The sequence below is a fragment of the Salmo salar genome, chromosome 09 (genome assembly GCF_965601325.2).
Source record: "Salmo salar chromosome 09, fSalSal1, whole genome shotgun sequence".
NCBI classification, from domain to species: Eukaryota; Metazoa; Chordata; class Actinopteri; order Salmoniformes; family Salmonidae; genus Salmo; species Salmo salar.
In genome coordinates this window covers 10,494,372-10,521,369 of record NC_138299.1, presented here as the reverse complement: position 1 = coordinate 10,521,369, position 26,998 = coordinate 10,494,372, and the positions used below count along the sequence as shown (strand labels likewise).

Sequence of the window (26,998 nt, the reverse complement as noted above, 5' to 3'; positions counted from 1 at the left end):
CTTTCAATATACTTTGTATTCTTAATTTACAAAAAGTTCCCTTTATTTTGTCAGTTACCCATTCGTACAGCTAAGTGGAAAAACTGCCAATCATTTTTTTGTCACTTTTCTAGAGCCCTGTATATTTCTTGCGGATTTTTTGCAATTCAGTCATGTTGACTGACATGTTTGTAAAGGATAAAATATTGTAGGCAAAAACGTTGATATTCAGACCTCTAAATTATTTCTAAGATTAAGAACTGACATGTCCTGTACATCTGCCGGGAGAGCCATTGTGTTTCACCTCAAGTGTTGACAGACCGATGGAGGAATCTAAAGAATCCTCTTCCATATCACTTTTTGAAATACCCATGGTATTAAAGTGTCCCTATTTCGAAAGCTTGCCGAGAAGGGAAGACTGCATGTTGCTAAGGACTACCGCAGAGTGCAGACTAAAAATGAGTCATGGACCTGAACACGTATTGATATAGGCCAGACAGGAAACCAGAAACCACGTGGGGAAGTTTACAAAATCAGTGACCAAGTTTGGACAAGCGTAGTCAGATTAATGTCATGAGTCTTGACAGTCAGGAACATCAGGATGTTTTTTTATTTTATCAATAAATATTTTATTAGCATAATCATGCTTATCTTCAAAACACATTTTTCCAGTGTTATACTTTTACGAATCTGTATCTTAGGAAATTGTCAATGGTAAAAAAAAATGACAGGCTAAGCACAGCTTACAGTAAAAATTATCACAAGTGCAGCGGTATCAATGGTTTATGTACATAGTCTATTGCACATGCAACAGATGAAGCAAAGACTAAAGCGAGTCCCCATCAAGCGAGTCCCCATCCTCTTGCTACATCCATGGAGCCATGTTAGGAGTCTCCTTCTGTCCCGGCTGCTGGTGAAAAAAATACATCAAATCCATGAATTAAAAATACGTATACAATGTATAAACAATGATTACCGCTGGAATGATTATAGGATGACGGTTCTGGCTTTTTACACAATGCACTTATACTTGTCGGTCGGTAGACCAAAATGTTGGCCTTTCAATTAAGTGAATTAAACATTTCAAGTAAGTAGAGTACAGAAACGTCTTGTAAATCGAATTTCGTGTTCCAACACACCTCTTACCAGATATGCGGGCGTCTCCCTTTTGAAGTTAAATTGAAATAATCTATTTACCTTGTTCAGTTCAGGAAACAGTTCTAGAAGAGCCAGGTCCAGTAAGACATAGGTCAACTGAGGAAAAGTGACAGAGGGATTATTAGAATGAATACAAATTCCTAAATTTGATTTTTCATCACTGATCTAAAATGTGTTTACTGCTGTCTAAATCATACAGTACAGCCATACAGTCGAGATTACCAACCCTTAAAAGACGCAATAAATTGTGGTAAACTATGTAGTGCAGTGTACTGTACTAAACACACTGAGCTACAATGAGCTACGGTATGTAGCAACCTTATACTCATGTTACACATGGCCTGTCTGAAATAATAATAATAATAATAACTAACAATAAGGCTGCCTTTCCTGTGTTTACATGCAGGATAACAATTCACTGACTAACTGGCCTTCACAAGCCTCCAACATCTACAATGCCTGAGGATCCTAGTAAGGACCCTACAATGCCTAAGGACCCTACAATGCATGAGGACGCTAATGAGCTTTCACACTTCAACCAAGTCAGTTTTTGTGCATTTGAAACAACAATGTATGATAGTATTCTTTTCAACCCTGCATTCTCCTGTACTTTGTGTGATGCTAGTTGTAACTTTAGATGCCTCACTGCATCGTCGTACCTGTTTGTTAAGAACAGGCTGTTGTAGTCCATCGAAGAGCAGGCGGACCCCCTCGTACCTGGCCTCTTCTCCAATACACTTGCCCAGGAATTCTGAAGGGAAAACACTCGTCATCTTAGAGGGTCAAATCAATTGACTTCTGACTGTTTTCAATGAATAATACATTTTTTCTTGACTTTATAGCAAAAATTAAAAACACTTTTTCAACTACATAGAACCCAAAATAAGACCTAATAGTCCTCGCCAAGTTTCCCACTTTAACTTGAGATGTACTTCATGAAACCATCTGAATCTAAGATATCTACTAATGACCTGGAATGTATTTCATCATTTCCTCAAAGGTCTTCTTGGCCCTTTTCTGCTTATTTGCCAAGGAGCGTGGCTCACTGTTTTCACAGAACACAGCATCTAGTACACAAGGACAAACATCAAAATAAGAGTCATATCACTCATTGCTTTTGTATATCATTTTTTGTTTTACAAAATAGAAGGATAATAATAGAAAATAGTAGAAAAAATATATATAGAAAACAGTAGAAGGTCGGAGGTAAGCTAGCGACCTCTGAGCAGGGTGATGAGAGAAATGAGGCGGTGCTCCTGGAACACCTTGTCCAGTTTATGCTGCAGGTAGTGGTCTGTGTACGCCTCCAGGGTATTCTTTAACAGGATCCTCCCGCCCATCAGCAGGTGGTGCAGCCAATCAGGGATGCGAAAGACCACTCGACCTGCCAATGACAGTCAAGCAGTGGGAGAGTGATGAGATGCTAGGTTATGTCCAATCAATTATTGATTTTCTAAATAGGTATAGGATTTACGTAAGGTGGCAATAACACTGATTTACCCTCTGATTGGCTAGATAGAATTTTCACCATATTGTTTACACCTACTTAATTCTTTCATATCTCCACTAGTACCTAGTAGAGACCAATTAAGTATTGAGCGTTAAATTCCTGCACTACTTTGTCGCTGGATGGACAAATGCTATGGGTGAGGCCGACGTACCCACAAACATCAAGTAGTCATACACTCCTTCCACAGTGATCATCTCCATGAAGTAGTTCTGGTTATGTTTCTTCTCCGTGCTCTCTGATCGGTTGGCGTTGTTCTTGAATAGTTCATTGAAGAGCTAGGGAGTTCAAGCAAAGGTCAACAACACTTTAAAATGGAGGGGAATAACAAAATAACGACATGTAAAAACACATCCAGCAGTTATATTTAAAGGATCTGTTCCAATTCGGCTGAGCGATCAAGTGGCTCTCCTAACTAGAAACACGAAACACTTGTCAACTAAGGAAAGCGTGTGTGAGTATGGGAGTCTAAGCATGCCAGACACAGGTCGAAAAATTATTTGCATCTCTTCCAAATATTTCATGTGCATTTGATTTAGCTTCCCCAGTCTAATGGTACCAATGGACTAGTGCAAAGTCAAACCTTCCCCCGACCCCAACTCAGCAGGCTAGGTAAGCCAAATCAAGCACACCTAAAATATTTGAAAGAAATGAAATACTATTTACAGCCAGGTGTAGTGTAAGCCCACCTTCTTATCATTCTCTGACGTGGGACTGAGGATGGTCAGCTCTGGCCGGCTGGGTTTGGGCTTGGGCGATTCACAGGAGTTAAAGAAGGAATTGAGGAATGGCTCCAAATGCTGCCCTTTCTAAAACAGAAAAAACACAGGGGAGATTCCTTATAGGTTACTGTGAAGGCACTCTTAAACAGGTAAATGTGTTATTTGACATTTAAGTTACAGGATCCCTGCTGTTCACATTTATTTCAACTAGCATACTATAATAACATAGCTGACATGACGTATAAGTGGATTCCACAGGCATGTTTGGCTTACATTCCTAAATGACTATCCCAGGAATTATTTTACAAGGATGCCGCCACAACGTTCTTTCCCAACCCAAGTCGGAAATGCATGACTTACTTCTTTTATCAGTTTGCTGGGCACTGATTTGATGATCTTCCCTGTCGGAAAATAAACAATGTTAAACTCAAATGAGTTCAACAATGAGCTCAACAGGAGAGCAGGTTGTGAGAGATGTTATTAACATAGAACTCTTGGCCACGTTACAATGACCATAGGAGTCGGCAAGATGGCACAAACATATCTGAGACGAGGCTACTTGGCCAGTGTTGCATACCTAGATTGACATCAGGGAGCATCTTGTCCACAAACTGAGAGTCCATACTGTGAGGGGAGAGGAAGTCTGCTAGCAGCTGACTGTTGCTCAGCTCAGGGTGTTGGAGCAGTTTCTGGAAAATAAACAGAAAGATCCAACAATCTTCACTTTGTTGACATATTCAGTAAGGGCTGGCATAGAATAGCACTTAGTTATTAATTTGTAACAATGGCTCCCCACCCCCTGAGTCACCACACATACTTGAGAAGCTGGAACCAGTTCAGGGTCAACCACAGTAACCCTGTATTTGGGGTTTGGCGGTCGATTCTGAACCCAGCAGCCCTGGGATTTGAACCATAAACCCTCTAGTTGCTAATACCTCTCTAGCCTCTACATCAGCTACATAAGCTGACATAGTTCCATTGGGAGAGACCAGCTATTTCCCGAAGCATGGCCTCTCTGTTGTAAGGTGAAGTTTCCGCTGGACGCTGATCTTTGAGTCAATTTTGTATTGTCCTTACTAATGTATAACCTGTTAGGGCTAGGGGGCAGTATTGACACGGCCGGATAAAACACGTACCCGATTTAATCTGGTTACTACTCCTGCCCAGTAACTAGAATATGCATATAATTATTGGCTTTGGATAGAAAACACCCTAAAGTTTCTAAAACTGTTTGAATGGTGTCTGTGAGTATAACAGAACTCAAATGGCAGGCCAAAACCTGAGAAGATTCCATGCAGGAAGTGGCCTGTCTGAGAAGTTGTGTTTCATCTTGGCTCTTTTTATTGAAGACTGAGGATCTTTGCTCTAACGTGACACTTCCTACGGCTCCCATAGGCTCTCAGAGCCCGGGAAAAAGCTGAACGATATCGAGGCAGCCTCTGGCTAAAACACATTATCGCTTTTGGCAAGTGGCCGATCAGAGTACTATGGGCTTAGGCGCGTGCCCGAGTTGACCGAATGCTTTATTTTCTTTCGTCTGTTTACCTAAACGCAGATTCCCGGTCGGAATATTATCGCTTTTTTATGAGAAATTGATTTTAAACAGCGGTTGACATGCTTCGAAGTACGGTAATGGAATATTTAGATTTTTTTTGTCACGAATTGCGCCATGCTCGTCACCCTTATTTACCCTTTCGGATAGTGTCTTGAACGCACGAACAAAACGCCGCTGTTTGGATATAACTATGGATTATTTTGAACCAAACCAACATTTGTTATTGAAGTAGAAGTCCTGGGAGTGCATTCTGACGAAGACAGCAAAGGTAATAACATTTTTCTTATAGTAAATCTGACTTTGGTGAGTACTAAATTTGCTGGGTGTCTAAATAGCTAGCCCTGTGATGCCGGGCTATCTACTGAGAATATTGCAAAATGTGCTTTCACCGAAAAGCTATTTTAAAATCGGACATATCAAGTGCATAGAGGAGTTCTGTATCTATAATTCTTAAAATAATTGTTATGCTTTTTGTGAACGTTTATCGTGAGTAATTTAGTAAATTCACCGGCAGTGTTCGGTGGGAATGCTAGTCACATGCTAGTCACATGCTAAATGTAAAAAGCTGTTTTTTGATATAAATATGAACTTGATTGAACAAAACATGCATGTATTGTATAACATAATGTCCTAGGGTTGTGTCATCTGATGAAGATCATCAAAGGTTAGTGCTGCATTTAGCTGTGGTTTGGGTTTATGTGACATTATATGCTAGCTTGAAAAATGGGTGTCTGATTATTTCTGGCTGGGTACTCTGCTGACATAATCTAATGTTTTGCTTTCGTTGTAAAGCCTTTTTGAAATCGGACAGTGTGGTTAGATTAACGAGAGTCTTGTCTTTAAAATGGTGTAAAATAGTCATATGTTTGAAAAATTGAAGTTTTTGCATTTTTGAATAACGCGCCACGGGATTACACTGGCTGTTACGTAGGTGGGACGATTTGGTGCCACCTACCCTAGAGAGGTTAAGGTTAGGATTCGGGGAGGGGAAGCTGATCCTACATCTGTACCTATGGGAAACGTCACCCTGGCGCTTGTTGAGTCCATAATGACTACCTACCTGGAGGTACTCCTGGAACTCCTCCCGCTTGGAGGTCAGGAACTCATAGTTCTTGGGGCCGATGATTCTTTTGGAAGGCAGCTGGGCGTCTGGGAATGAGCCTGTTGTGACAGAGGAGCACAAAATAAAAACAAATCCTGGATGAGAAGGCTTGAAGACAATTAAACAATGTGAAAATACTGTTATAACTATTCTTAGAAATGGGTGGAATTATTCAGTGTGAGAAGAAACATTTGGCCAATGTTCGAGATTCATATGTTCTGGCTGTCAATTTACAATGGACGATGCGATTGGTGGTTACAGGGACTGAAACCTGAAGAAATCATCTAAAACATGTACTTACCATGAAACTCAGTGAGTTTTGATTCAAGGACATAAAATTCCAGATATCTTCTGTACACAGACCAGTGCTCGGTCTCATGACCCACTGTGAAATACAAAGGGGAACAATACGTCAATATTAAGAGTGGACATACTGTCTTCAGAAAGTACCCCTTGACTTTTTCCATATTTTGTTGTGTTACAAAGTAGGATTAAATTGTCTTTTTTTGTGAACGATCTACACAAAATACTCTAATGTCAAAGTGGAAGAAAAAGTCTAACATTGGGGAAACAAAATGACAAATAAAACACTAATATACTATCTTGATTAGATAAGTACAGTTGAAGTCGGAAGTTTACATACACTTAGATTGGAGTCATTAAAACTCGTTTTTCAACCACTCCACAAATTTCTTGTTAACAAACTATAGTTTTGGCAAATCGGTTAGGACTTGTTAAGTGGTGATTCTAACTGACCTAAAACAGGGAATCTTTACTAGGATTAAATGTCAGGAATTGTAAAAAACTGAGTTTAAAAGTATTTGGCTAAGGTGTATGTAAACCTCCGACCAACTGTATTCAACCCCCAACATGTTAGAGTCACCTTTGGCAGTGATTATGGCTGTGAATTTTCCTGGGTAAGTCTGTAAGAGCTTTGGATACCTGGATTGCACATTCTTTTTAAAATTCTTCAAGCTCTGTTAAGTTGGTTGCAGATCATTGCTAGACAGCCACTTTCAAGTCTTGCCATACATTTTCAAGACGATTTAAGTCAAATCTGTAACTAGGCCACTCAGGAACATTCAATGTCATCTTGTAAATAACCACAGTGTACAGTGCCTTCATAAAGTATTCAGACCCCTTGCCTTATTCCACTTTGTTAAGTTAGACTCATTCTAAAATTGATCAAATAAAATACTCACTAATCTGCACACAATATCCCATAATGACAAAGCAAAAACAGATTTTAGAATTTTTTGCTAATTTATTAAAAATAAAAAACAGGAAGACCTTATTTACATAAATATTCTGACCCTTTGATATGAGACATGAAATTGAGCTCAGGTGAATCCTGTTTCCACTGATCATCCTTGAGATGTTTCTACAACTTGGAGTCTACCTGTGGTAAATTTCATTGATGAGATATGTGCTTTTCCAAATCATGTCTGTCTATATAAAAAAAAGGTCCCACAGTTGACAGTGCATGTCAGAGCAAAAACCAAGCCTTGGAGGTCGAAGGAATTGTCCGTAGAGCTCCGAGACAGGATTGTGTAGAGGCACAAATATGGGCAAGGGTATCAAAACATTTCTGCAGCATTGAAGGTCACCAAGAACACATTCTTAAATGGAAGAAGTTTGGAAACACCAAGACTCTTCCTAGAGCTGGCCACCCAGCCAAACTGAGCAATCGGGGGAGAAGGGCCTTGGTCAGGGAGATGACCTAGAACCCGATGGTCACGCTGACAGAGCTCCAGAGTTCCTCTGTGGAGATGGGAGAACCTTCCAGAGCGACAACCATCTCTTCAGCACTCCACCAAATCAGGCCTTTATGGTAGAGTGGCCAGACGGAAGCCACTCCTCAGTAAAAGGCACATGACAGCCCGCTAGGAGTTTGCCAAAAGGCACCTAAAGACTCTCAGACCATGAGACACAAGATTCTCTGGTCTGATGAAACCAAGATTGTACTCTTTGGCCTAAATGCCAAGTGTCACGTCTGGAGGAAACCTGGCAACATCCCTACGGTGAAGCATGGTGGCAGCATCATGCTGTGGGGGTGTTTTTCAGCGGCAGGGACTGGGAGACTAGTCAGGATCGAGACAAAGGGTGAGCAAAGCGGTCATCAAGGCAAAGGTTGGCTACTTTCAAGAATCTGAAATATATTTTGATTTGTTTAACACTTTTTTGGTTACTACGTGATTCCATGTGTGTTAATTCATACTTTTGATGTCTTCACTACTATTCTACAATGTAGAAAATAGTAAAACTAAAGAAAGACCCTGGAATGAGTAGGTGTCCCAACTTTTGAATGGTACTGTATGCAAATGTGATATTTCAATTTTTTTTACATAAATTAGCAAAAATGTATAAAAAACTGTTTTTGCTTTGTCATTATGGGGTATTGTGTGTAGATTGAATTGTTTTTTTCCCTCATCAATCAATTTTAGAATAAGGCTGTAACCTAACAAAATGTGGAAAAAGTCAAGGGGTCTGAATACTTTCCGAAGGCACTGTATATTTGGGCATGGTGTTTTATGCTTTGTGTATGGTCCTGCTGAAAGGTGAATTTGTCTCCCAGTGTCTATTGGAAAGCCGACAACCAGGTTTTTCTCTAAAATGTTGCCTGTGGTTAGCTCTATTCTGCTCATTTTTATCTTTAACTCCCTAGTCCTTGCAGATGACAAGCATACCCATAACATGATGCAGCCACCACCATGCTTGAAAATATGAAGAGTGGTACTCAGTGATGTGTGGTGTTGGATTTGACCAAAACATAAAGCTTTGTATTCAGGACATAAAGTTAATTCTTTGCAATTTTTTTTGCAGTTTTACTTTAGTGCCTTGTTGCAAAAATGATGCATATTTTGAAATAGTTGTATTATGTACAGGCTTGCTTCTTTTCACTCTGTCAATTAGGTTAGTATTGTGACCATTGACCACTGGCCTCATGGTGAAATCCCTGAGCGATTTCCTTCCTCTCCCGCAACTAAGTTAGGAAGGACACTGGTATCTTTGTAGTGACTGGGTGTATTGATACACCATCAAAGTGTAATGAATAACTTCACCATGCTCAAAGGATTTTCAGTGTGTGCTTTTTTACCCATCTATCAATAGGCGCCCTTCTTTGCGAGGCATTGGAAAACCTCCCTGGTCTGTGTGGTTGAATCGGTGTTTGAAATTCACTGCTCGACTGAGGGACCTCACAGATAATGTTATGTGTGGGTTACAGAAATTAGGTAGTCAATCAAAAAATCATGTTAAAACACTATTATTGCAAACAGAGTTCATGCAACTTATTAAGCAAATTTTGACTCAAGACATTTCAGCTTTCATTTTTAAATAATAAAAAAAATGAAAAACATAATTCCACCTTGAAATTATGGGGTATTATGTGTAGGCCAGTGACAAAAAAAAAAATCTAAATTTAATCCATTTTATATTCAGGCTGTAACAACAAAATGTGGAAAAAGTCAAGGGGTGTGAATACAGTAGGCCTACATACTCTAAATATCTCGGCAAAATCATCACTTGTGTATCTGTTTTGCTATAAGTAGGAAGCTTAAGGTATTTGAAATATTTGATGGAAAGAAAAAGTCGATGACTGACAGAACACAGGAAACTCTAATTGAGTTAGAGTTGTCATCGAATTACTTGCATTATGTGAGCAACAGGCAGCATGATAATAGATCATGAAGCCGAATTTCATCCAGTGCTAATGGAGTATAGAACAGCCTTGTTTAGCCATTGTAGATTTGAACCTATTCAAAAAAGCCCTTTTAGACCCATATACAGTTGAAGTCGGAAGTTTACATACACCTTGGCCAAATACATTACATTTTTTCACAATTCCTGACATTTAATCCTAGTAAAAATTCCCTGTCTTAGGTCAGTTAGGATCACCACTTTATTTTAAGAATGTGAAATGTCAGAATAATAGTAGAGAGAATGATTTATTTCAGCTTTCGTCACATTCCCAGTGGGTCAGACATTTACATACACTCAATTAGTATTTGGTAGCATTACCTTTAAATTGTTTAACTTGGGTCAAACGTTTCACGTAGTCTTCCACAAGCTTCCCACAATAAGTTGGGTGAATTTTGGCTTATTCCTCCTGACAGAGCTGGTGTAACTGAGTCAGGTTTTGTAGGCCTCCTTGCTCACACAGGCTTTTTCAGTTCTGCCCACAGATTTTCTATGGGCTTGAGGTCAGGGCTTTGTGATGGCCACTCCAATACCTTGACTTTGTTGTCCTTAAGCCATTTTGACACAACTTTGGAAGTATGCTTGGGGTCATTGTCCATTTGGAAAACCAATTTGCGACCAAGCTTTAACTTCCTGACTGATGTCTTGAGATGTTGCTTCAATACATCCACACAATTTTCCATTCCTCATGATGCCATCTATATTGTGAAGTGCACCAGTCCCTCTTGCAGCAGAGCACCCCCACAACATGATGCTGCCACCCCCGTGCTTCACGGTTGGGATGGTATTCTTTGGCTTGCAAGCCTCCCCCTTTTTCCTCCAAACATAACGATGGTCATTATGGCCAAACAGTTCTATTTTTGTTTCATCAAACCAGAGGATTGTGCAGTTGCAAACCGTAGTCTGGCTTTTTTATGAGGGTTTTGGAGTGGTGGCTTTTTCCTTGCTGAGTGACCTTTCAGGTTATGTCGGACTTGTTTTACTGTGGATATAGATACTTTTGTACACATTTCCTCCAGCATCTTCACAAGGTCCTTTGCTGTTGATCTGGGATTAATTTGCACTTTTCGCACCAAAGTACATTAATCTCTAGGAGATGGAACACGTCTCCATCCTGAGCGGTATGACGGCTGCATGGTCCCATGGTGTTCATACTTGCGTACTATTGTTGGTACAGATGAACGTGGTACCTTCAGCGTTTGGAAATTGCTCCCAAGGATGAACCAGACTTGTGGAGGTCTACAATTTGTTTTCTGAGGTCTTGGCTGATTTCTTTTGATTTTCCCATGATTTCACGCAAAGAGGCACTGAGTTTGAAGGTAGGCCTTGAAATACATCCACAGGTACACCTCCAATTGACTCAAATGATGTCAATTAGCCTATCAGAAGCTTCTAAAGCCATGACATCATTTTCTGGAATTTTCCAAGCTGTTTAAAGGCACAGTCAACTTAGTGCATGTAAACTTCTGACCCACTGGAATTGTAATACAGTGAATAAGTGAAATAATCTGTCTGTAAACAATTGTTGGAAAAATTACTTGTGTCATGCACAAAGTAGATGTCCTAACCAACTTGCCAAAACTATAGTTTGTTAACGTCTCTAGGGTAGGGGGCAGTATTTTCACGGCCGGATGAAAAACGTACCCAAATTAAACGGCCTACTACTCGGGCCCAGGAACTAGAATATGCACATTATTAGTAGATTTGGATAGAAAACACTCTGAAGTTTCTAAAACTGTTTGAATGGTATCTGAGTATAACAGAACTCATATGGCAGGCAAAAACCTGAGAAAAATCTAACCAGGAAGTGGGAAGTCTGGTGCTTGTAGTCCTTTCAAGTCATTGCCTATCGAACACACAGTGACTTAGGGTTCATTTTGCACTTCCTAAGGCTTCCACTAGATGTCAACAGTCTTTAGAAAGTTGTTTGAGGCGTCTATGATGAACAGAGAGCGAACAGAGGAAGTTGGAAGTTGTTGACTCAGGAAAGCAAATGAGTTCATTGGCGCACGTTCACGTGAGAGTTAGCTGTGTTCCAAAACGTTTTTCAAGACACTGGAATCGTCCGGTTGGAATATTATTGAAGTTAAAAAGGCCCTAAAGATTGATGCTATACAACGTTTGACATGTTTGAACAAACGTAAATATAACTTTTTTTGACTTTTCGGCACGCTTCCTACACTAGGAGTAGCTTACTGAACGCGGAAATAACAAGGAGTTATTTTGACATAAATTATGGACTTTATCGAACAAAACAACATTTATTGTGGACCTGGGATTCCGGTCACAGCGGTTGCATAAAGGAGATGTTCATCTATAATTCTTTGAATAACAGTTTAATATTTTATCAATGTTTATGAGTATTTTTGTAAATTGTTGTGCTGATTCACCGTCAGTATTGGAGGCAAAAATATTTTCTGAACATCACGCGCCAATGTAAAAGGCTGTTTTTGGATATAAATATCAACTTGATCGAACAAAAAAAGCATGTATTGTGTAACATGATGTCCTAGGAGTGTCATCTGATGAAGATCGTCAAAGGTTAGTGCATAATTTTAGCTGAATTTCTGGTATTTGTGACGCCTGTCCTTGCTAGGAAAATGGCTGTGTGGTTTTTGTTGTGATGGAACTGTCCTAACATAATCTAACTTTATGCTTTCGTCGTCAAGCCTTTTTGAAATCGGACAACGTGGTTACATTAAGGAGACGTGTATCTTTAAAATGGTGTAAAATAGTCGTATGTTTGAGAACTTTGAATTATGACATTTTGTGGTTTTGAATTTGGCGCTCTGATTTTTCACTGGCTGTTGAATAGTGTGAACCGTGGGTGCTAGCGTCCCACCTGCCCAAGAGAGGTTAACAAGAAATTTGTGGAGTGGTTGAAAAACAAGTTTTAATGACTCCAACCCACATTGGGGGGGAAAAGTATTTGATCCCCTGCTGATTTTGTACGTTTGCCCACTTACAAAGAAATTATCAGTCTATAATTTTAATAGTAGGTTTATTTGAACAGTGAGAGACAGAATAACAAAAAAATCCAGAAAAACGCATGTCAAAAATGTTATAAAATGATTTGCATTTTAATGAGGGAAATAAGTATTTGACCCCTCTGCAAAACATGACTTAGTACTTGGTGGCAAAACCCTTGTTGGCAATCAGAGGTCAGACGTTTCTTGTAGTTGGCCACCAGGTTTGCACACATCTCAGGAGGGATTTTGTCCCACTCCTCTTTGCAGATCTTCTCCAAGTCATTAAGGTTTCAAGGCTGACGTTTGGCAACTCGAACCTTCAGCTCCCTCCACAGATTTTCTATGGGATTAAGGTCTGGAGACTGGCTAGGCCACTCCAGGACCTTAATGTGCTTCTTCTTGAGCCACTCCTTTGTTGCCTTGGCCGTGTGTTTTGGGTTATTGTCATGCTGGACTACCCATCCACGACCCAATTCCAATGCCCTGGCTGAGGGAAGGAGGTTCTCACCTAAGATTTGACGGTACATGGCCCCGTCCATCGTCCCTTTGATGCGGTGAAGTTGTCCTGTCCCCTTAGCAGAAAAACACCCCCAAAGCATAATGTTTCCACCTCCATGTTTGACGGTGGAGATGGTGTTCTTGGAGTCATAGGCAGCATTCCTCCTCCTCCAAACACGGCGAGTTGAGTTGATATCAAAGAGCTCCATTTTGGTCTTATCTGACCACAACACTTTCACCCAGTTGTCCTCTGAATCATTCAGATGTTCATTGGCAAACTTAAGACGGGCATGTATATGTATTCTTGAGCAGGGGGACCTTGCGGGCGCTGCAGGATTTCAGTCCTTCACGGCGTAGTGTGTTACCAATTGTTTTCTTGATGACTATGGTCCCAGCTGCCTTGAGATCATTGACAAGATCCTCCCGTGTAGTTCTGGGCTGATTCCTCACCGTTCTCATGATCATTGCAACTCCACGAGGTGAGATCTTGCATGGAGCCCCAGGCCGAGGGATATTGACAGTTCTTTTGTGTTTCTTCCATTTGCGAATAATCGCACCAAATGTTGTCTCCTTCTCACCAAACTGCTTGGCGATGGTCTTGTAGCCCATTCCAGCCTTGTGTAGGTCTACAATCTTGTCCCTGACATCCTTGGAGAGCTCTTTGGTCTTGGCCATGGTGGAGAGTTTGGAATCTGATTGATTGATTGATTGCTTCTGTGGACAGGTGTCTTTTATACAGGTAACAAGCTGCGGTTAGGAGCACTCCCTTTAAGAGTGTGCTCCTAATCTCAGCTCGTTACCTGTATAAAAGACACCTGGGAGACAGAAATCTTTCTGATTGAGAGGGGGTCAAATACTTATTTCCCTCATTAAAATGCAAATCAATTTATAACATTTCTGGCATGCATTTTTCTGGATTCTTTTGTTGTTATTCTGTCTCTCACTGTTCAAATAAACCTACCATTAAAATTATAGACTGATCCTTTCTTTGTCAGTGGGCAAACTTACAAAATCAGCAGGGGATCAAATACACTTACAGTGGGGGGGAAAAAAGTACGTAAACTTCCGACTTCAACTGTACAGTATCAGCAGTATTGGTTTCACCTGAACACCACACTGATCCCAGACCAGCCTGTAGGTAATACTGAAGCCCCTGGGCCTAGTTTCACCTGTAAGCCACACTGATCCCAGAGCATCCTGTGAATCTCACCTGCCCTCCTGTCGTTGCGCTCCACGTCGATACAGAACACCGGGATCCTCTCCCTCTTGATGTCATCATCGAAGAAGTCTATGTAGGGGATGGTGATGGTCCAGGCTGAGAGATTGCGAGGGGTGCTGGGGGTACTGACGGCCTCCATGGGGGAGTCATCCTCCAGAACCATCATGGCCTCTTCCACCTGACAGAGCCCAGCCACAGACAGAGGGCGGTCAGAGATAAGAGGGTGAAGGTCAAGACAATGAATGACAGTCAAAGTTTGGTATGGAATCTGGGCCTCTATTCACAAAAGGTTCTCAGAGTAGGCTATTGCAACACTCCTATCTGCTAAAAACAAGAAACGGCTTCAGTGGGCACGCGACACTGGACAATTGGGGAGTGGAAAAACATTGCCTGGTCCGACGAATCCCAGTTCTGTTGCGTCATGCTGATGACAGAGTCAGGATTTGGCGTAAGCAATACGAGTCCATGGACCCATCCTGCCTGGTGTCAACAATACAGGCTGGTGGCAGTGGTGTGGGGAATGTTTTCCTGGCACACATTACGTCCCTTGATACCAAGTGAACACCACAGTGTATCTGAACATTGCTGCTGCCCAAACCCAATAGAGCGTCTTTGGGATGAGATGGAATGGGCTGTTCGCAGGATGAATGTACCACCATACAATCTGCAGCAACTGTGTGATGCCATCGCATCAGCATGGACAAACATCCCTGTGGAACGTTTCCGACACCTTGTAGAATCAATGTCCTTAAGAATTGGTCCTCTAACTCAGTTGGTAGAGCATGGCTTTGGCTCGTGCAATGCCAGGATAGTGGGTTGAATTCCCAGGACCACCCATACGTAAAATGTATGCACGCATGTCTGTAAATCACTATGGATAAAAGCGTCTACTAAATGGCATGTATTATATATAAGAATTCTGGCTGCTCTGGACGCAAAGGGGGGTCCGAACCAGTACCAGACGGGTGTACCTAATAAACACTCCTACTCTAAGACTCTTTGTGAATACATGCCTGGTCTGTGGTACCATACATGGTAAAGCTTGTGTGAAGCTGCACAGAACCACAAGGTAAGAAGGGAGACAAACTGCAAAGGTCCACTGATATTGAGTGACATATACAAGACGTACTAGAATAAACAACAAAGTACAGGATGTAAAATGGGAGATGTATTCACTGACAGCAGCTCTAGTGGGGGTAAAATATAGCTAGAATGTGAACTACCTAGTGGGTCAGCTACGGAAGGCTCTGGGAGAAGAAGAAGAGAAACATACTGAGCAATGCTGTGGAAATGATGATGATGATACTTAGTCAGAGGGGGCAGGGCAGTGGTCTCTGTCAGTGAATCAAACATGATCATAAACCATTTTTAGTTGAGTTCAACATTATATATTTTCTTAGCAGAAACGCTAAAGATTTCCCCTTTGGTGAATTTGTTGCAGGGTGTTCACCATTAACATCAAGTAGAAATTATATACCAAAAAAAGTTCAACCTAATTGTTGTCTGCTTAGTACAAAGAAAGAAACACATCATGGTATTGAATAAGCAAACATACAGGCCAGTACATCACCGTACGATGTTTATGGGCACTGGGCCGGAGGACAAGAAACAAAAATACTACCTCTGATAATGAAATTGGGTCAACAGGCCCCCATTCCAGTTTATTTATCTACCTGACCGTGCAATTGTCATCTATTAACCGGATTTCCAATGAAAAGGTTAGTGAAAACTCACAACCTTTAAAAATGACTCCTCTTGGCAATCAGTATTGCTTCATAAAGTCTCTGGCGATTTCATTTCAAAATTTAAATTATCAACAATAAAATTCAAAGAAGTAGGGTCCCAAGCCCATCTTTCATATTCAAGGTACACTCTGCGGGATGACATCATCATATACCATATGGATTCAACAGAAACCCTATCTACCAAGACTTCCATAGTTTCACCTCTACCATGAATCCTTCATTTCCTGAGTGTGCGATCCTAACTAATCCTGGCTCCACACTGCAGCCCAGTGGCCACACACTACTCACCATGTCATCCTCTCCCTCCACCAGTCCGTAAGAGGGCAGCATGGCTCCCTCCATGGTGGTGCTCTTGAACACCCCCTTGATCTTGCTGCCGATGCGGCTGATCCCAAACGACTCGCCCCGCTTTGAGGTGTTCCTGCAGGCCAAAGAAGAGAGATTGTTTCATTTTGTGACAATGCAGGTTGTTGTGCATGGCTTCAGCACATCGCATGCAGTGTGGGTGCAGGACTGGAAGACAGAAGGGATACTGTATATTGTTCGGGGTTGAGGTGGGGAAGGTAGAAGCCAGGGTAGCCACACCAGACCACAGATAACAGTGAATTGAATGGATTAATAAAGTAGAAGTGGATGAAAAATAATTGATGAGAATATAGGATGAGAGTGGCTTGGGGTATACACTCAAACCACACTCATTTGAAAACAAACTAATGTTGCTTTAGCCAAGTAAAAAAGTACAATTACAACACTGACACTGTGAATGACTGATGAAACCACACACTGTGTAGTCACCCTAATCAAAAATTAACACTGAAAGGCAACACAAAATTGACACATTCAAATCAAGACCCATAACGGTCACAAACAAGGAGGCCATGCTGGTAGGGGAACAAATCAAGAAACATTAGCACCACAAGACAAGTACCCATGCGTAGGAGATGGGAGGCAAGGGCGATTTATAGAGGTGCGATGTAGGATACACACAGGCCTCGCAATGGACCCCGACTTACTTCAGCGAGCCAGGGCGTGAGGTTAGACAGCCATAAGAGCCGGATGGGAGGGCTACAATGGACTGGACATGAAGGTGGTGGTTAACAGATGCAGGTGAGGAGGAACCAGGGGTGCTGGACGGGGACTCAGGGCTCTGGGCATAGTCCCACTCACAGGAGCTTTAGAGCGGGGAGCCATCAGTGTAAGGCATGGAACATCCAGAGGGATGGATGGATAAAAAACAAAAAAAAACAAGCACTGTCCAAGATGGTGGATATAGGCGAGCAGTTGGTGAGAGAGAGACAGACAAGGGGAGGGGGTTAGCGACAGGGCCAGTGTTCACACATGGGGGTGCCGAAGCAGAAAGTGCCATTCTCTACTTAATTTTTTTTTTAATCCTCGTTCACCTCCTCCTTTCTGACAACCACACAGTCCATGCTGCCTTGACCACTGCCTTTATAACAAAGACTGTTCCTACGAGAGAACAATAACCATTTCCCACCCTACCTTCCTTTTTGCTGCAAGGGAGCACAGATCTGTGCAAAAAAATACATTTTCCTAACTTTTCTTTAACAATGTGCGTTATAAAAGGAGGCGATTGTTTACACATAGCGCCGTTGACTAAACTCCACCAGGGTTTGTTGAGTTTGTTACAAAGGCAGTATTCTTTCCTCAGACTGCATTCAGGCAAGTATAGTTACATATCTTGCGTGCAGTGTTTACTAGGCAATGGACAGCCGTTGCTGAGCACCATACTGAGGGGGCATACTCACCGGATGTCATCCAAACTCAGGCTATTTCTGGAATAATAGCAGGCACAAGGAGTTAAGGATGACAGGCCACTGAAACACACTACCAGATGACAGACACTGACTGAACTTAGCCACTGCGAGACAGGTGTGTACAGATAACAGTCTATCTTTATTTGCTTGAGTAGTATAAGTCCAATGTTATCTGTACACACCTGGACGGCTCATAATAATGGCTGGAACGGAGCGAATGGATTGGCATCAATGCGTTTTGATGTATTTCATGCCATTCAACCTTCGCACTCCAGCCATTACCATGAGCCCGTCCTCCCCAATTGAGGTGCCAGCAACCTCCTGTGATAGACACCCTGGTGAATGAGTTAATATGGCACAGAGGAACTTTGGATTTCCCTTTTGGTCCAAAACCAAATTCTGATGGGAGAATTGATGTACTTGTGAGCACAAAAAGGATCCAAAAAGCTCAACTGTGCCTTCGAGATTAACTAGTCTACCGACACCACGGGTGCACAGTAAAGACAAGCCTACGTTAAAAAAAGACACAGAACATATACACAAAATAGATACAACCATCGTTCTATGGCCATGGAAAAACAGCACCCACCTGCTCAGTTTAGAGTTCCTGGCGGGGGATTCGGCCCCCCTCAACAGTTGCCTGAAATACTGGGGAAAAAGGGGGCGGGGAGGAAACCAGTCACACATATTAGGACCTCCTCCCCTCCCTGACTATCTATTTAACACTGAACAAAGTACCGTGATCGGGTCCCAACGTTTTTCCTGATCATTTGACATGAACAGGAAAAACACCAGGCCATAACCATGATATCTAAGGACTCTTACGAATAACTACTTTCCAGATACTCTATGTATTCAGGGATCGGTAGAAGACAACACCATTTCACCTCATGTTTCAGTATGATAATAAAATGAGAGAATCTGTGTAGTGTAATGTATGCACAAGCTCATTGGTCAGTCGTGTGTCCAGTATTGATGACATGATCTCACGTGTGTTTGTGTGTGTGTGACTAGGGTTGCAAAGCTACCTGTAATTTACCAACTGCCAAAACATTGACAACAAATACATAGACTTGTATATAAAAAAAAAAATTATCCCCAGGTGTGTAAAACAAATATAAAAGTATATTTTATGGTGAGACCCTCATATTAAAACACCAATCATATATATATATATTGCTCAAAAAAATAAAGGGAACACTTAAACAACACAATGTAACTCCAAGTCAATCACACTTCTGTGAAATCAAACTGTCCACTTAGGAAGCAACACTGATTGACAATAAATTCCACATGCTGTTGTGCAAATGGAATAGACAACAGGTGGAAATTATAGGCAATTAGCAAGACACCCCCAATAAAGGAGTGGTTCTGCAGGTGGTGACCACAGACCACTTCTCAGTTCCAATGCTTCATGGCTGATGTTTTGGTCACTTTTGAATGCTGGCGGTGCTTTCACTCTAGTGGTAGCATGAGACGGAGTCTACAACCCACACAAGTGGCTCAGGTAGTGCAGCTCATCCAGGATGGCACATCAATGCGAGCTGTGGCAAGAAGGTTTGCTGTGTCTGTCAACGTAGTGTCCAGAGCATGGAGGCGCTACCAGGAGACAGGCCAGTACATCAGGAGACGTGGAGGAGGCCGTAGGAGGGCAACAACCCAGCAGCAGGACCGCTACCTCCGCCTTTGTGCAAGGAGGAGCACTGCCAGAGCCCTGCAAAATGACCTCCAGAAGGCCACAAATGTGCATGTGTCTGCTCAAACGGTCAGAAACCGACTCCATAAGGGTGGTATGAGGGCCCGACGTCCACAGGTGGGGGTTGTGCTTACAGCCCAACACCGTGCAGGACGTTTGGCATTTGCCAGAGAACACCAAGATTGGCAAATTCGCCACTGGCGCCCTATGCTCTTCACAGATGAAAGCAAGTTCACACTGAGCACGTGACAGACGTGACAGAGTCTGGAGACGCCGTGGAGAACGTTCTGCTGCCTGCAACATCCTCCAGCATGACCGGTTTGGCGGTGGGTCAGTCATGGTGTGGGGTGGCATTTCTTTGGAGGGCCGCACAGCCCTCCATGTGCTCGCCAGAGGTAGCCTGACTGCCATTAGGTACCGAGATGAGATCCTCAGACCCCTTGTGAGACCATATGCTGGTGCGGTTGGCCCTGGGTTCCTCCTAATGCAAGACAATGCTAGACCTCATGTGGCTGGAGTGTGTCAGCAGTTCCTGCAAGAGGAAGGCATTGATGCAATGGACTGACCCGCCCGTTCCCCAGACCTGAATCCAATTGAGCACATCTGGGACATCATGTCTCGCTCCATCCACCAACGCCACGTTGCACCACAGACTGTCCAGGAGTTGGGGGATGCTTTAGTCCAGGTCTGGGAGGAGATCCCTCAGGAGACCATCCGTCACCTCATCAGGAGCATGCCCAGGCGTTGTAGGGAGGTCATACAGGCACGTGGAGGCCACACACACATTACTGAGCCTCATTTTGACTTGTTTTAAGGACATTACATCAAAGTTGGATCAGCCTGTAGTGTAGTTTTCCACTTTAATTTTGAGTGTGACTCCAAATCCAGATCTCCATGGTTTGATAAATTGGATTTCCATTGATTATTTTTGTATGATTTTGTTGTCAGCACATTCAACTATGTAAAGAAAAAAGTATTTAATAGATTATTTCTTTCATTCAGATCTAGGATGTGTTGTTTAAGTGTTCCCTTTATTTTTTTGAGCAGTGTATATATATTTTATCATCATATTTCATTATTTGTAAATATTTAACTAAACAAAAATATAAAACGCAACAATTTCAAAGATTTTACTGAGTTACAGTTCATATAAGGAAATCAGTCAATTGAAATGAATTCATGAGGCCCTAATCTATCGATTTCACATGACAGCGTATAAAGATACGCATATGTTGGTCACAGACAACTTAATCGAAAAAGGGTTGTGGATCAGAAAAGCAGTCAGTATGTAGTGCCTAATTTGCTTCATGCAGTGTAACAGTATCTCTGTGCATTCAAATTGCCATCAATAAATTGAAATTGTGTTCGTTGTCTGTAACTTATGTCTGCCCATACCATAACCACACCGCCCCCATGGGGCACTCTGTTCACAACGTTGACATAAGCAAACCACTCGCCCACATGAAGCCATACACGTGGTCTGCGGTTGTGAGGCCGGTTGGATGTAATACCAAATTCTCTAAAACGGCATTGGAGGCGACTTATGGTAGGAGAAATTAACATTAAATTAATTCTCTGGCAACAGGTATGATGGACCTTCCTGCAGTCAGCATGCCAATTGCACGCTCCCTCAAAACATCTGTGGCATTGTGTTGTGTGACAAAACTGCACATTTTAGAGTGGCCTCTTATTTTCCCCAGCACAAAGTGCACCTGTGTAATGATCATGATGTTTAATCAGCTTCTTGATAAGAAACACCTGTCAGGTGGATGGATTATCGTCACAAAGGAGAGCTGCTCACTAACAGGGATGTAGACAAATTTGTGCACTAAATTTGAGAGAAATAAGCTTTGTGTATATGGAACATTTCTGGGATCTTTTACTTCAACTCATGAAACATGGGACCAACACTTTACATGTTGCGTTTATATTTTTGTTCAGAGTACATGTGATAAGGCCACACAAGAGGGCCAGAGACATGACAGACACCTGTGGTAATCTGAAGTACCCAAAAGGGCCACTAGATGTCTTGTGACAGATTACATAAAATCCTTGAAAGACACAAATTCGGGTAGACTTTGAAAGTTTCCAGTAATATACCCTCCCTTTGCAACCCGAGTCCTGACCTCGTCGCTGTGGCAGAACATGGGGGTGAAGACATTCTCCAGCAGGGACAGGACATGCTCGTAGGCCTCGAACAGGCAGCGCATAGTCTGCAGCTTCACCACCCCGGCATAAGGGCCCTCAGCAACTGGGGAGGGAAACCTATCACATGAGCATAACCTAACCAAGCTGCCATTTGTAATAATGAACATTCTGTTAATAAAAACTGTTCATATGGCTATTTATAAACAGTATTTAAAGACATTCTGTTGATAAGGCTGAAGATACAATATTAAAATGCATATCTGAAGGAGAGGATACGTTATTATAAGTTCTCAAAGAGAAAACAACAAAAAGCTATGACAAAAGCTATGATGAATACAACGATCGTGCCTTAAACGGGAAATGTCAAACAAATCCCTATGACTCACTATTTTTTATCTCCTCTACAATGAAGGGGTCAAAGCGGATCTTGTCGATGCTCTCATCCAGGCAGTAGGTCTCGTAGACCTTCTTCACCTCCTCGTGGAGCATCAGCATCTCAGAGTCCGACAGCTCCGGACATAGGATCTTGTCGTTGAATTCCTCTGGTGGGGATGAAGGGAAAGGTCCAACTAGAGTTAACCCAGGGTTGATTAGGCAACAAATCGGAAGCAAACTAATAGTACACGCACACCCTACCAAGCAAAAAAATATATATACATATCCACAGGGATTCCATCTGGCCCAGGTTATTTTATTAAATTCATTTTTTTTCCCCCCCCAGATCATCAGCCTGACTGCTTCTGAAGATCAAGATTGTCAAAAAAAGGCCTGACAATTCTCTGTATCAAGCTAGAACTCAGATTTAAGAAGTTGATCAAAGTAAAATCAGACAATATTTAGTTAATTGTGAACGTAAACAGTGACAATGTCTCCGTGAGAATTCATTGACGAGAGGGCAGCCGTTCATTAAAAACAGAGTTTAATGGTTAGAAGATGTGATGGATGGCTATCATTACTTTAATGGTTTTGCAATGACCTCTGGATAAAAAAAATAATAGACTTGACGCCTGAGTAAGGAATTCAGCTCGCTTCTTAAAGACGGAGCTGAAGAGCCTTTGAATCACAAAAGGAGGATTGCTGGGTTAAATCAGAGATTCGTATTTATTTTCTAAACCAGATATTCTCGTCGTTCTAGATTTATTCAGATGGGATGCAAACAATGTTGTATTGTCCTTTACAAATCATTAAAAAAATAAATAATAATAATCGCCTCCCAGACAATCAACTACTGAATTTATATTAAAAGAAATGAACTCTGGAGTAAAGATATGTTCAATTTCCAACAAGGTGCTCTGGGAGTTGAAGTCAAAAACACAACAGTTTGCATGGTGATCTGATAAGGTAGAATGGAGGATCTAAGTGCTCTGTAATAATGGACATAGTGACAGAGGACAAAACGTAATCAACCCTCGAGTAATACTGATGTCTATGAGAAAAGAAAGTAAACTCTTTAGAAGATGGATTTTTAGGTCTCCAAACATCAACCAGACTAAGGTCTGAGATCAGACGTTGGGAGGTCCTTGGAAGTAGACGTTTGTGAGCTGCTCATAGTTGGATTGGATCTATCTAAACATGGGTTAACAACTGCAGTCGCTGCTTCTTTACCCAAATTTAAAAAAAATAAGAAATATATATTATTAATATATATAATAAAAAGGACAATTGAATCAATATATTAGATAATTTCACTAAGGTTTTATAAAATATGGCTGGAGCACATACAGCGATAAAGGATCCTGCCTTCACTGTCATTCCAGGAGTCTATAATGCTGCCTTCTAGAGTTCTACAAACTACCACACACCTCTTGCCCTACTTAGGGCAGAAGAAGCTACTACATTGAAAAGGGTATTGCTACATTTATGAACAACCTCTTTCAACAGATGTGATTATTGTATTAAAGAAATATCAATATTTTTCCTCTGAATAAAAATCAGGACATAGTGCTCGCTTAGTTCCAGTGTTTGATTTCTTGGAATCCCAAAGGGGCAAAAAATAAAATAAAAAGACAAGTCATAAGTATCGCAAGAAAAAAAACAAACACAGTAGATCTGATTGTCCTGTATTTCAAGTACATACGTATGTTTATACAGAGTGTACAAAAACATTAACAATAAGAGCTCTTTCCATGGCATAGACTGACCAGGTGAAAGCTATGATCCCTTATGGAGGTCACCTGTAAAATCCACTTCAAATCAGTGTAGATGAAGGAGAGGAGACAGGTTAAAGAAGAATTTGAGCCTTGACACAATTGAGACATGGATTGTGTATGTATTGCCATTCAGAGGGTGAATGGGCAAGACAAAATATTTAAGTGCCTTTGAACGGGGTATGGTAGTAGGTGCCAGGTGCACCGGTTTGTGTCATGAACTGCAAAGATGCTGGGTTTTTCACACTCAACAGATTCCCGTGTGTATCAACAATGATCCACCACCCAAAGGACATCCAGCCAACTTGACACAACATGGGCCAGCATCCCTGTGGAACACTTGACACCTTGTAAAGTCCATGCCCCGATGAATTGGGATTGTTCTGACGGCAAAAGGTAAACTGACGGCAAAAGGTAAACTGACGGCAAAAGGTGCAACTCAATATCAGGAAGGTGTTTTTTTGTTGGTTTTTTTACCCCCTTTTTTCTCCCCAATTTCGTGGTATCCAATTGGTAGTTACAGTCTTGTCTCATCGCTGCAACTCCCGTACGGACTCAGGAGAGGCGAAGGTCAAGAGCCATGCGTCCTCCGAAACACAACCCAACCGCACTGCTTCTTGACACAATGCACATCGAACCCGGAAGCCAGCCGCACCAATGTGTCGGAGGAAACACCGTACACCTGGCGACCATGTCAGCATGCATTGCGCCCGGCCCGCCACAGGAGTCGCGAGTGAACGATGAGACAAGGATATTCCTGCCGGCCAAACCCTCCCTAACCTGGACGATGCTGGGCCAATTGTGCGTCGCCTCATGGGCCTCCCGGTCGCGGCCGGCTGCGACAGAGCCTGGGCTCGAACCCAGAATCTCTGGTGGCACAGCTAGCACTGCGATGCAGTGCCTTAGACCACTGTGCCACCCGGGAGGCCTTAGGAAGGTGTTCTTAATGTTTCGTACACTCAGTGTAGGTCACACAACAATCCATTAATGCTACCTGCTCTTTCCCTTTCCTCATGCATTGGTGATATGCAGATGCCGAGTCATACCCCCGTGGGCACCAGATACCACCATATGATGACAATATGGGAACACCATGCAAACCATAAACAACAACAAAAAAGGTATAATGTTCTCTATATTATAAACTAAATCCACTGCAGAGTGAAACCGCTACACTCATAATATAAACCAGCCTCAAGACTCCAAGGAAAAGACGCAGTGAAGCAGCAAAAAAGGATGTTCACATAAGGGTATGCAATTTTATTATAATAAATAGAAGACTTTAGAATACTCTATGATACTTTCTCTCATGCTCAGGCCTCAAAATGGAAGACTATGAGCAAAAGAAAAAGAAAAAAAACGACCCATACAGATGAAATGGCATGTTTTAGGGAAAATAATATGACCACAATGTAGTATAGATGCGGTCTAGTGTAGATGCGGTGTTTGCGTTCCATCTCAATCACCCCGCGGGATAATAGGCTGAAGAGCCACACAGGTAGCTGCTTCTGCAGGAATGATACAGCGTCGCTACCCTCCTAGGTCTCAGAAAGCGAGACCAGGCGTAGGGATGAGCGGCATGAATAATCCTCCATCTCAGCTAAACGATCCGTCATGCCCTGGATCCGTCATGCCCTGGATGTTCTCCGCATCGATGTTGATATCATGGTGTTCACGCTGTTCCGCTTGTATTGTGTCTGTGCGGATTGATTGTGATGTGCAGGACTGATTTACCTTCGCAATTACAATCTCAAATTGAGTGGATTTCATCTTGAATGATTCAATGTCTGAAAGGATGGCGATCACTATGACTTTAGTAGTTTTTACATCGGTGCACATTTCGGAGACTCTTTTAGCTCAGCAGGCCTTCCAGACATAAGGAGCAAGTGAGATAGAACCAACTCCTCTTTGACGGGGAGCTGCGTCCCTGTAGACCCATGTACAGAGGGTTGCTAACAGCTTCTATTTCTTATCTTCTTGATTTGTAGACGGAGACGGAGTAGCCGGCTCTAACATGTTGATATTTCTCTTGGCAGGCATTTCGGCGCTCATTCTTGTACGTGATTCGTTCAGATGGTCAAAAGAACGCTAGAATTAGCGTTTAAAAACGTTGCACAACAGTGAGCAAAACTCCTACGCCGCCATCTTGCTCGTAAACAACACGTCACTTTCATAGCGTATTACTTTTAATTATCAGGGTGTACTAATTGTCATGTCTCAAAATCGATATCCATCTTACCTCGATATTGTTTTATATCCTGCGGATTCGAGAAGAACAATCAACAGGAAAGTGAGCCTGTCAGATAGCCAGTAATTTAATTTTCTAGATTTTTGACAAAATGTTTTACCTCTGGCCTCCATTGATTTATTAACCCTAATTCTGGCCATCCTACAAGGGTAAAAACGTCAATAACTTTGAACGAATCATGATACAGACATGAGGTTTGGACCATTTGTTTTCTTAGAGAAGTATCTACACAATTAACATATTTTAACCATTGGTCAAAAGATGCCTTTTTGATTGGACACCCTACACTTATCCATTTTCCTTCAGATTGTCCAAACAATGGGAAGGGGGGAGTTTCTGGGCCAGGACATAGTTGTCAGTCTGTATTGATCTATATCTGGGATAATGGCGAATGGCCAAAGCCTACTTACCCACAGTGAGGCAGAACTGGAGAACGTGCACGGCCCCCTCCTGCTTGAGGAAGTTCATGAAGCGGAAGAGCAGATCCTGCTGCTCCCTGATCTCCTTCAGCTCCAGCTTCAGCACCTGAGAAAGAGGGGAGAAGATGAGTGGTTTGAAAGGGCAGTATATGGGGAGAAGAGGGGGAAAGGAGGGGTTACTTGGCTACTTACAGAGGGCTTCTTGTTGCGAACATCAGAGTACTTATGCAGGAAGGGAACCAAGGTTGAGCTGGGCTCCATGGCGGCCTCGGGAGGAGAGTTGTCGATGAATATGAGAAGCAAATGGTTCACTGTGTCCTAAAATGGGAATGAACATTGTTTTACAACAGACAATCTATGCCCGTTCTGGATTTGTTTATGTCCTGGGAAAGAGACTTGCAAATCACATCAA

At 42.1% G+C, this 26,998-nt stretch overlaps 1 protein-coding gene across 5 annotated transcripts in view; it reads right to left on the bottom strand.

The window, feature by feature from the left end:
• Positions 1-573: 573 nt before the first annotated feature.
• LOC106610690 (sorting nexin-14) overlaps positions 574-26,998 on the bottom strand; it is a 32,217-nt gene continuing 5,792 nt past the window's right edge. For 2 of the 5 annotated variants that reach the window (XM_014210167.2, XM_082955621.1), the window contains exons 11-29: positions 26,779-26,904; positions 26,578-26,692; positions 22,159-22,314; positions 21,751-21,875; positions 18,518-18,576; positions 17,167-17,325; positions 16,442-16,574; positions 14,400-14,586; positions 6,325-6,408; positions 5,982-6,082; positions 3,944-4,055; positions 3,727-3,767; positions 3,334-3,453; positions 2,799-2,922; positions 2,357-2,521; positions 2,109-2,204; positions 1,797-1,888; positions 1,177-1,233; positions 574-889 (exon numbers count right to left, since the gene is read on the bottom strand). In XM_014210167.2, coding sequence (XP_014065642.1) covers positions 845-889; positions 1,177-1,233; positions 1,797-1,888; positions 2,109-2,204; positions 2,357-2,521; positions 2,799-2,922; positions 3,334-3,453; positions 3,727-3,767; positions 3,944-4,055; positions 5,982-6,082; positions 6,325-6,408; positions 14,400-14,586; positions 16,442-16,574; positions 17,167-17,325; positions 18,518-18,576; positions 21,751-21,875; positions 22,159-22,314; positions 26,578-26,692; positions 26,779-26,904 — 2,097 coding nt within the window. In that variant the 3' untranslated portion in view covers positions 574-844. Of the gene's footprint in view, positions 890-1,176; positions 1,234-1,796; positions 1,889-2,108; positions 2,205-2,356; positions 2,522-2,798; positions 2,923-3,333; positions 3,454-3,726; positions 3,768-3,943; positions 4,056-5,981; positions 6,083-6,324; positions 6,409-14,399; positions 14,587-16,441; positions 16,575-17,166; positions 17,326-17,919; positions 17,947-18,517; positions 18,577-21,750; positions 21,876-22,158; positions 22,315-26,577; positions 26,693-26,778; positions 26,905-26,998 lie in introns of all 5 variants that reach the window. The other 3 variants (XM_014210168.2, XM_082955622.1, XM_014210169.2) reach the window with 3 other exon arrangements.